Source organism: Poecilia latipinna, unplaced genomic scaffold (genome assembly GCF_001443285.1).
Source record: "Poecilia latipinna isolate Pla-1442-1.1 unplaced genomic scaffold, P_latipinna-1.0 Scaffold1371, whole genome shotgun sequence".
In the NCBI taxonomy this organism is placed as follows: Eukaryota; Metazoa; Chordata; class Actinopteri; order Cyprinodontiformes; family Poeciliidae; genus Poecilia; species Poecilia latipinna.
In genome coordinates this window covers 151109-161734 of record NW_015113987.1, presented here as the reverse complement: position 1 = coordinate 161734, position 10626 = coordinate 151109, and the positions used below count along the sequence as shown (strand labels likewise).

The following is a 10626-nucleotide window of genomic DNA, read 5'->3' as shown; positions in this document are numbered from 1 at the left end:
AATATTGCAGTCATCTAGAAGTATTTTCAAATGTGGGAATAAAAGAAAAAGTACCGTATTTCCCGCAATCTTTAATAGATTACAAACCAGCGTTCTGACAACTATCCCAGCATGCACCGCGCGCTTCTTCTTCTACGGGCGAAAATGAAGTCGGCGGCTGCTTACCGTAGTTGCTAGACCTGTTGTGACTCAATTTTGGTCCATATATAACGCGCACTGTCGGCTTTTGAGGAAATTGAAGGTTTTGAGGTGCGCCTTATAGTGCAGAAAATACGGTAAGTCGGTTGCGTCTACATATGGAGTCAAAAGGTTTGCAACTAAATCTTAGACTTTTACTTTTAAATGCTTTTTCTTCCCCACACGTCTTAAGGGTAACGATGAATGTAAAGGGTGCTGCTTATCATGCTAATTAGTCATGTGAACGAGACTATATTTGGACAATACTTTTATTGACAAGGTTCATAAAATCAGACTGTACAACTTTTTTTTTCCAGGAAACCTGTAAAGCATATTTTTAGAAGATATTTTTTTTTTCTTCCCTCATTTGAAAAGCAGGTACAGGCATCATGCATTAAAGAATCTGGGAAAACGGTGCAGAAGTTTAAAATAAGAGAATTCATGCACTGGTAGGGGTGGGGGGCAAACCAAAGATCTCAAAGTGAAACAATATTTGGTGTCTTTAAAACATTAAGTGTCAAGAATTCTTTTAGGAGAACGTGCTGCAGTCGATTTAGGAGTTACTGATCTGGTTATTACAGGGGAAAGTTTAAAAATGAGCACGTGTATGCACCGACTGGAATATCCGAAGGGGTTAAACATGCATCTCAGAAAAAGGCACTGCAGGATCAACGACTGTGCTACTGAAGCAGCTCTCAGTGCAAAGCCATCGTCTTCAACAGAAGGTAAAAAGCGTCATCGAACGAAAAGCTTAAGATTTAAACAGCACCCGATTCACAGTGAGGTGCGGTTTCACAAATAAAGCTAGGAGTCGACACAATCGGGGAAATAACCCAAGTATTCTCCTTCGTTTTACGTTTACGCCGTAAAATAACGTCGGGGGGGGGGGGGGGGGGCAGGGCGAAAAAAAAATTGGAAAATGTTCTCGTCATGGCAATGAAGACCCAGGGTCTGCACAAGTTTTAGGCAATTTGACCACAAATGATCTAAAACATTTCATAACGTTTCCGAAGGCGAGATAAAAGCTTTGTTTGTCTGTCCGTGCAAATTGGCAAGATAACTCGAGTGCTGAAACTTGCACGACTATTACTTCATCTGACAACTTGGAGCGGAGAAGGTCCCCTCAGGGGAAAGGACAATAAGAGCTGTATGGTGTCAGTGTAACTGTGAGAAATTGGCAAACCGATGTGTCACCCTCTTTAGACTGAAATAACTAGCCACAGATGAATAAAGGATCTATTAAATGAGAAAATTATCAACGAGAACATCAGAGAAGAGAAAATGTGCAAAGAGCAATATCAGTTCATGATGGGGTGAGGGATTCCAGCAAAAAGTGATCAAGTCCTTGAAATAAATATACATCCATTATTCCCTTCACTCTGAATTTATAAAATATCTGGAGGATTTGCAGAAGTGAGAGTAAATAGCATCTGACTTTTCACATGGCAAAATATAGTTTTTGTATCGTTTTACAACTTGTCAGTTTGTCGGAAGCGGACGTCCAGAATCCAAACGCTGTACGGATGTAGTGATGGCACAGGGATTAGAGTAAAATCCATGAAACATTCCAAAAAAAATATTGACACTCATCACTGTATCTACAAAAAAAAAAAAAAAAAAATAAAAAAAATATGGGAACTTAAAAAAGAAAAAAAAAAAAAAAGGCATCCCATTGTTTTTGGCTTTAAGGCGGGGGGGGGGGCTACATCAGACATCGTCCAGAGTCCTGCTGGGAAAATTCTCCCGTTCCTCTGCGCCTACTTGACACGGTCTACGAGCTCCTCCGTGAGGCCCAGGTTGTACAGGTGAAAGGTGGGGAGAGAAGTCAGGTGGGGGAAGGCTTTGAGAAGCTTCTCCCAGCACAGCTCCAGCAGGCTGGGAACAGTCAGCCAGATCTTAAACAGAGAGCCAGTCCTCTTGTTCTCGTGGATGTTCACCACGCCTCCGTGAATGTACATGCAGCCGGCCTGGGAAGAACAGCAGCGTTAGAACAGTCTGACTGGCTGGACGCCAGATAATGAAGCTGTGCGTCTTATGAAAACACGCTTTTAGTTGAATATGAATTTCTGGATTTATTTCACACGCTTGCTGACTTTTTAAAGCATCATGTTCATTCTTCGACAACCTATTTGTTGAATTCTAGGACGGAAGAGTGTTTTCTCTGCAACTTGCTGAAAGAACAAATATCAGGAAGAAAAAGTGCAAATAAATGGTCAAAACTAATAAGACGTTCATTCCCAGTCCAGTCAAAACTACACAAATTTTCATTGGCAAAAAACACCAAAATGTTATTATTGTGTAACAAACAGGTGAATTTTAAGTTTTTTTTTTGTTTTTGTTTTTTTTTTTTTAATTAGGAGAAAGGTACTAACAGGGGTTACAGCAGCACAGTGAAAGTAGGCTGGCTCAGGCATCTCTGCTGGTAGCTTACTCCACTGGAAGGTTTGCAGGTTTAGTTTCCACAGATCGGCTAGTATCAACTCCCCGTTGTAGCCTCCACAAATAAATACATCTACAGCAAAAAAAAAAAAAGAAAGGGGAAAGTACAGGTTGTGTGTTAAGTTTGCCAGCATGCGAAAAGCAAGCAGGTGTTTCTTAGTTCCGTCTGTCTCACCGTTGCGTATCTGCACACAGCTATGGCATCGTCGAGGAGCAGGATATCCTGTCAGAAAGTGGGGAAGTTTTACTTTTTTATTTTTGGAGATTTCACATTGAGTACTTTGTTCACAATATGACTGAGCTCAAACTATTTCCAAAGACGCCTCAAAAGAGCCATCGTGGTTCTAAGAGGTATTGAGTGAACACAGATGCAGCCCCCCCTTTTCACATCTTTACTTTTTTTTTTTTTAATATTTAGAGTTTTTCCTTTCACTTTACAACTTTTCTGTTGGTCTTACCACATAAAATCTCAATAGAATGTGACCTAATATGAAAGAGTTGAAGGAGCAGGTTTGCTTCCAAAGAACTTAGTAGAAAAAGCAGGCTGAACTCTGAAAAAAAAGTGCATCATACACACCTATTTTCTCATGAGGTTTAGTTGTGATCTCCTCCCAAGAGTTTGTCTCCAGGTTATAAGCATGTATCTACAAACAGGAAACCCAAAACATTTTACAATAACTAATATTTTAACATCGATACAGATAAACTGGCGGTGTCGTACCTTATCTAGAGGGTACGACGTCCAGGAAGTCCCACCTCCCAGAATATAAATCCTCTGTCCGTCATGTGCTATTTCATGCCTGTATCTGTGACGCGCAGAAACAGGAAGTGATGTCAAGGGCATTTTGGAGAGTAGAAAACATAAGTATTTGGCTTTCAGTGGCAGTTTGATGTGCAGCACTCTACCTTTCCTCCGGCAGGTCGTCAGGCGGGTTGTTGGGCTTGAGGTGGATCCATTCCCTGGTGGTCAGATCTAGTCTGTGCAGGTCTGTGCTGTAGATGTAACCTGTCGTTCCGCCAAACACGTACAGGAAGCCATTTATAATGACCATCGCCTGGAGAGGAAAAAAAACAAACAAACTGTAGAATCCAAATATAAAACACTAAAAAGAGAAATTGTCCAATACGCAGACGTAGAACTGATTCCTGCAGCTACCTGTCCATATATCCGGTTTGGCTTCTTCCCTCGACAGTTGAGCAGCGACCACCGCTTGTACTTCACGTTACAAACGTGGACATCGTTGCCGTTATTCTCCCCGAAGGGAATCCCAGTGCCGCCGAACACCAGAAGGTTGTTGCCGTGTAAAACAGCTGGAGAGACCACAGAACAACAAACTCCGTGTGAGAACGCCGCCTTCAATATTGAACAACGGGGCCTTCGATTTCTAAACTACAGGCAAGCCGGACAAGAGTTTCACCTGACATAGACGCCAGCTCTGTGGGCATGTAACCCTCGGTTCGAATCTGCTGCCAGCAGCCCGTGGCAAAGTGGTACCGCCAAAGCTCCCTGAACAGCGGGTAGTCTTCGTTTTCGGAGCCTCCCGACTCTTCATAGTCCGGGTTGTAACCCCCAAACACGTACAGGTTAGTGTTGTCAGCGACGCAGCGATGGCCGCTGCGGGCGGGAGGAGTTCGAGGACCTGGACAGAGAGGAGTCAAGGTGGAACAAGGGGGACATAAAATACCTTTTAAGCGTTTGTCTAGTTCAGTGGTGGTAATTGGTGGGGGAAGTTCAGGGCCTGGAGAACCAGAAATTCTGCTGTCTAGTAGAAATTCAATGAAGAAGAAAGTTCGGTCATTGGTGTGTGACCTTAAGGCCAAGCACACACACGCAAAAGGACTAGAGGAACGGGAGGTCAACCTCTAAATGTCTAAAAGCCTAGTCAAAAAAGTCTTCAAAAGACTTAAATGTGATTAAGATATTCTGGCACAGTGGTGGTTGTAGTAGCTGCTTCACTGATTCAAGAGATGTACAACTTTACTTAATTAAAAACAATTCAGTTTTCTAGCTAAAAATCCTGAATGTTTCGTCATTAGTTTCTGTCCTTAAGATCGCTTAAGCAGCAGAACGGTAATTTGAAACAAGCCTGCAAGCCCACCTCTGAATGGCTCAGTAAGAATATAATGAAGCTTTCGAGTGTTCTAGTCAAAGCCTGGACTAAAAATCACTGTGTAAAATGAGCTTCAATAGGTCATTCCTGCTTGAGAACTCAGAAGAGCTGGGGGAAATTCTAACACTTTGACGAAAAATATTAATTTCCAGGTATAGCAAAAGCTTGATAGTAGTTGTCAAGGATGGGACGACCAGTTATTAGATTTGAGGGTGATTACTTTTCACAAACAGTCTTGATTGATTTGGATGGCTTCACACTTGTTTTATGATCCAACAAGTGTGGATCATAACATATTTACAGCACAAACTGTAAATATGCAAGGAGGAAAAACACTTCTGCGTGTATATGTTAGCATGCAGAGGATTCGAGATGAGTATAAATTTGTACATCATCTCAGGGTGGTGACAACTCTTTAAGCGAGCCTCCTGATGCAACAATAAAACAACCAAAAAAAAAAAAAAAGAAGAAAATACCTGAGCAGGTGTATCTCTGAATCAACATACTGAGTCAGATCAGTAGGTTGACTGATGTGAATTGTTGATACAGCAAATGTCAAACATATAGAAGGCAGGAGAAGGCAGTGCATCTTCAAGCTAAACAGAAAAGCTTTAAACCGTTTGGTAATCAACAAAACAGAGCCATGTTGCTGCCATTCCAACGCACACCTGAAACATCTCGTTAAAATGTCTAGTATGAGTGGCTGTTAGCATGAATGTGATGTTTATCAGAGGAATTTGTGAGGAGGCACTCTGAGTGGAGAAACTGCCCTGAGCCAATCTTCAATATGTGACATGAAAGCTGAGATTAAACATTACGTCGAGATGTCAACGTTGTTGTTGTTGTTGACCTACCTGCTAACATCGGTCCGCGCGGCGGCCTGCCTGTCAATTTCTCAAATTTATTCAGCTGCTCTGAACTGTCAGCGCCTTCAACGTCCGACATCTTTTGTCCCCTTCTTCTCCCTTTACTGCCCAGTCCCTTTGGATGTCACATGGAAAAAACGCAACGCCCGATAAAGCGTATATGTCTCATTTCGCATTCCAGCCTATTTTGAAGCCATTCACAGTTTTCCTTTTAGCTCCACCGGTGATGACACACTTCTTCTTCTGGTATTGCTAAGCAGTTGGAAGACAATGTTTTAGAGCAGTTAGCGCCACCAACTGGTCGTAGGTGTGAATCAAATATATATTTATGAAATTCAATGTAGGTAGAAATGTAGTTAAGTAAATGTAGTATTTCAATGCATTTTTACTAAAATGACTGTCCAATAAATTACTCGTGTAAGAGTAAAAAGGTATTTTGTAAAAGTCAGTCAGTAACTGTCATCAAATGGATAGTTTTATAGTCAAAAGCGAAAAAAATCATAGACATGCATAACATATTTACAAAATAACAGATTTAGGCAGGAAAACACGTTTCTAATGCAATACTTTTTCAATATAAAACTTATGAACCTTGGGTAAAGTATCCCCAGTGCCAATCTAAAGTGCAGTGGCAAAAAGAGATCCAGACAGAATTTATGTTATTTACTAATAGCATTTTCTGCTATGTTTGTTACTTACATTTCTCCACCTTTTGTTTTTGACCTTTGTAAACAACAGTGGAATATCTCAAGAACTAAATTAGATGCTATTTTTATGTAGGTGGAAATAATAATTCTATTTCAGATGTCATTTTAATGTATTTTTAAAATAATTATTTATTTATTAGTTTGTTTGCTTAGTTTTCTTTAAAAAAAAAAGCTTTTTGAACTTGCTTTAAACCAATATAGCCGAAAAATATGTGGAAAAAAAATTATAATGTGCTAGACATATTTTTATATTATGATACTGATACCAATAAATGAATAAATTCGTGGTCTTATGCCATAATCACTTTATATGTCTATGTGCAGACTGCTAAAATTTGTTGGTGTCAGTGGGGGGTGCGGGTTAGTAAAGAGGAACGTCTTTCCTTAGGTCCTAGTTTCTAGGGAAACCATTCAGAGTCGACCATGGCGACGGACGGTGGTAGCCGCGGGGAGCGAATTGCCATTTCCAACCAACATAAATCCAGCCTCGCTTCCCCTGAAAAAGTCCGTGAACTTCTTAATGAGGGGGTATCTGCAGTAGACGTCAATTGCAACAGGTAATTAATGCCAACCAACACGCGATTTCCTTGTATGTTTACGTTAGCTTACGGCTTAGACTCTTAGCCGAGTAGCTCAATGTAGCCGCGCCTTCGCTTTGCTGAGGTTTATGAGAACCTGAAAGACAGGACTGGGTGCAGTACACGAGCATGCTACAGCTGTGGTGCATTTGGCATATTTGTTTTTGTCCTGAACTAGCTGTGAAGCATTGCTGCTAAAGCTACGATGCACAATTACAGGAAAAAGAGGTCGAGGCTAAACGTTTACGATTTTAAGAGTTGCAGAAAAAGACTAACGTAATAGATATTTTAGCTGTTTTCCCCAATCACACTGTCTTTTTAGTTGTATCTATCGATCCATCTATACATCGGACCATCCATCTTCATGCCCGCTTATCAACTATTTTGTCTGTTACTCTATCAGTTGCCTTATCCTCACACAACGTATCTGTTCATTGTTCTTTTTTTCATTCATCCATCTATGCTTTGATTGATAATTTGTCCTTCATCTGTCTGCATGTACATCCATCCATCCTTTTGCCTATCCGTCTGTCAATCCCCTCCCCATCATAGTCTCACTTCAACAATTTGTCCATTCATCTTGCTGTTGCTCTTTTATCTATTCATATTTTTGTCATCCATCCATCCATCTTCTTGTTTACAGCCTTATTTGTTTCTTCATGATTCTTCTTGTTGATACCGTTAACACTGCGTGAAAGAGGAAATTATCAAATTCTGACAAGAAACTCATTATGAATCTTGAGCAATCCTATTCACTTAACTGTTTTTTTTTCTTCTTTTAATTTCCTCCCTAACAAACAAACTGAAAATTGTAAACAATAATGGGATTTTTACACTGTTCTTCAGAAAGAATATATAATACTTTGTTACTAATTATGTCAAGATGTTTTTTTTTTTTTTTGTCTTATTCAGCAGACAAGGAGATTTAAACATTCCGGAAGTAAAAGGCAACACCCAGGCACCCTGTGAAGCTACGAACGATGAAGCTTTTTTCTCCAGAGTGGAATCATATTCAATATCCTTTTCTCACTGCAGCTCGCAATGAGGAATTCTCCATTTGCTGCATGTTGTTGGGACTATTTCTTAGCTAATAACTTCATGCATTTTTACTCTTTATGTCATTCTATCAATGTAAGGACGTTTTTATTAATAGCACTGGGGTGTTTCCTTAGCATCGCACTGTATGAAATGGGCAGCCAAGCCACGCGTCCTGTCTCCCCTGATGTGCGCCAGGTACGGTTGGATCAACGTCGGCTGTGATATGCTTAAGTGCTCCAGCTGCCAGGCTTTCCTTTGTGCATCCCTACAGCCAACGTTAGACATTGAGAAATGTAAGCAAGACTTCAAGCAGCTAACTTTCTCCAGAGCTGGAACCGTTTTGGCTTCGCTGAGGTTACTAAATGTTTTCTCTCTTTGACTCTTCAAATAGATAAAACTCGAGTTGCAGAAATATCGAGGCAGCTTCAAACGCAGCATGAAAAGTATTGTCCTTGGCCCGACTTTCCTTGTCCAGGTAGGAGCAGTTATTGAGTTGTGTTTAATGCAGCCACGGTGTAAGTCTTTGGTATTTTCATAATAAATATTCATTTTTCCCAGAGCGGTTCTGGTTGGTTCCAGCTTCTGAACCATCAAAGCTTCTTACTTCCCTTCTGGAGCGCTTCCAGAGCACCTGCGTCCTGGCGCAGCAGCTTCCGGCGATGAGTCCAGAGCTGCTCAAGTCCATGGTAAAGTGAAGTGTTTCTGGGGACTGCATAAAGAGGATAGCTGACATATCCAAATTCATGTTTTGGTTATCCTGAAGTAAGTGTCTGTCCTGTGTGGGTTTTGTTTTTCTTTTACTTTTTGCAGTCTCTGACAGAGGATGTGATCAGCACTGTGCTGCAGTTGATTGACGAAGAACAGAAGCGAAAGGGAGGGACTCCCTGCTCCGAGTCTTTGGCCGTGCAGGTGTCCGCATGCATCGTTTCTCTCTGTGGCTGGGGAGCAAGGTAAGATGCATTTTTCTTCAATATCGCATAACAAAAAAGAAATTCATAACCAGTGTGCTCTTCTCTCTATCCAGCCCAGCTCTGCATGCAATGAGCCTGCCAACCGTCTCCTGCTCCTACTGTATGCGAAAGGTGGGCTTGTGGAACTTCCTTCAGATAGAGGGGCTCGGCGGCGACGCAGAAGCGCCACCAAACCCCGCAGGGCCCTCTGGTCCCACCGCAGGGCCCGCGTCAGCAGCGTCCGACGGAGACGCTTCCGGATCAGTCTCACCCACTCCAGCGCCAACAACTCCATGTCGCATGAAGCTTCGGAGTCAGGACTCCACCCGCACTGACCAGGCAAGCTCTAAGGAAGCTAACGTGCCAGAAGAAGTGAACTCTTTTAGACTTCATCTAAAAACAGAGATTAGTTTGTCAAATGCTTAAAAGTGTTGCATAAAAATAAATAAATGGTTGTTTTAAAACTGGAGCTGCTGTCAAGTATCAGGACAGGACAAGCAGAGTTCACTTCTGGGGTTTGTTGATCAAACCCTGCAGTAAACAACAATGTTTCAGTCCAAATGTAAAGTTTTCCTGATTATATGCCTTTCCTGCAGGTATCAGGCGTTTTTTCAGATGAAATGTGTCGTATTCCGTGATCCATACCCAACATAAGCTTTGTGCCCACAGCAAAGTCCTATAACAAGCAGATGCCAGCTTGACTTGTGTTTGCGTCTGATGCAGGATGAAGGTACCGCCTCTCCAGTAGCCTCTCGTGCCCGAAGCAGAGACTCGCCGAGTCCAAGTGAAGATCTGCCGAGTCCTTTAACCAGAGGCAAGAGGCCTGCAACCCGGAGTCGGGGACAGGGATTCGGCTCAGGGACTGACGGCGCTGCCAACCTGCACCCTCCCAAACGCCTGTGTCTCTCATTGGCCGGTGGTCCAGTAAGACTAAAAGTTACTTCTGCGCACCATGTTGAAGTGATCCTCTGCAGCACTGACGATGCATTTTGTTTTATTTAGCTATTTTTAGACCTAAGACAAAACAAAAGATAATTGGAGCTATAATTTTGAAAGAAAATCCCATTTTAGGTGGCTTAAATTATTGTCCTTAATATTGCATTTTTACTGGGCGTCCTGGAAATTCTTGTAGTTAAATTTGATTAGTTACCCTGGAAACTCACTATTTCATCTTTTAATTTTAAAAAAAATGTCTTATCAGGATGGCCCTTTGCCCAAGAAAGCGTTTGACCCCCTCGCTCAACACAGAGACTGGTGTCCCTGGATCTCTGAGGGCAAGGAGAATATGGATCCAAGAGCCTTGTCGTCTTTGGCCAGAACCTCGACCGTTAATCAGCAGGGCTGGAAAGCTGCTCTCGACCTCCTCATGCCCACAAAGAAGAACTCCAACGCACAAGGTGGCACCCAAGCACAGGCAAGTAGAAAGCTCGAATAATATCTGGGGGTGGTGGGAAAAGAAAAAAAGAAAACCAAAGACAGTTAAGCTTATTTGTTTTTCTCTCTCTCTCTCTCGCCAGGGCCCTCGTGACAAGTCTAAAAGAGTGTTTGCTATTCTTCGTCAGTGGCAGGTATCCTCCTCATCTCAGTAGAACGTTTCGATCCAAAAGGCTGTTGACCTGCCTGTTTTTAACTTGACAACAAGATCAATCTCGGCATAAAAGGAGTGCTGTGTGTCATTCGTGCATGTCACTCCCTGTTTTTTTTTTTTTTTTTTTTTTTTTTTTTTTTTTTTTTTAAAATTTAAGGGTGTTAGAGGGGAT

The 10626-nt window shown here is 41.9% G+C and overlaps 2 protein-coding genes across 6 annotated transcripts in view; one reads left to right on the top strand and one right to left on the bottom strand.

The window, feature by feature from the left end:
- Positions 1-434: 434 nt before the first annotated feature.
- On the bottom strand, positions 435-5858 carry klhdc10 (kelch domain containing 10). 2 transcript variants are annotated; one of them, XM_015056280.1, is made up of 10 exons: positions 5582-5858; positions 4035-4256; positions 3773-3927; positions 3523-3671; positions 3338-3422; positions 3194-3260; positions 2792-2839; positions 2550-2689; positions 1926-2144; positions 435-1183 (listed from the first exon to the last, which is right to left on the bottom strand). In XM_015056280.1, exons 1-9 carry the CDS (start codon positions 5670-5672, stop codon positions 1935-1937), a joined length of 1167 nt encoding a protein of 388 aa, XP_014911766.1. In that variant the 5' UTR covers positions 5673-5858; the 3' UTR covers positions 435-1183; positions 1926-1934. The 2 variants fall into 2 exon arrangements, with proteins under 2 accessions (XP_014911766.1, XP_014911765.1); XM_015056279.1 differs by having other exon boundaries at positions 436-2144.
- An 834-nt stretch (positions 5859-6692) lies between these two features.
- LOC106962098 (ubiquitin-conjugating enzyme E2 H) overlaps positions 6693-10626 on the top strand; it is a 30731-nt gene continuing 26797 nt past the window's right edge. Inside the window, exons 1-10 of one of the 4 annotated variants that reach the window (XM_015056272.1) lie at positions 6693-6857; positions 7794-7893; positions 8059-8209; positions 8308-8391; positions 8475-8602; positions 8727-8866; positions 8941-9205; positions 9590-9790; positions 10068-10280; positions 10384-10529. In XM_015056272.1, coding sequence (XP_014911758.1) covers positions 6724-6857; positions 7794-7893; positions 8059-8209; positions 8308-8391; positions 8475-8602; positions 8727-8866; positions 8941-9205; positions 9590-9790; positions 10068-10280; positions 10384-10455 — 1488 coding nt within the window. In that variant the 5' untranslated portion in view covers positions 6693-6723 and the 3' untranslated portion in view covers positions 10456-10529. Of the gene's footprint in view, positions 6858-7790; positions 7894-8058; positions 8210-8307; positions 8392-8474; positions 8603-8726; positions 8867-8940; positions 9206-9589; positions 9791-10067; positions 10281-10383; positions 10530-10626 lie in introns of those variants that run through there. The other 3 variants (XR_001427900.1, XM_015056271.1, XM_015056273.1) reach the window with 3 other exon arrangements.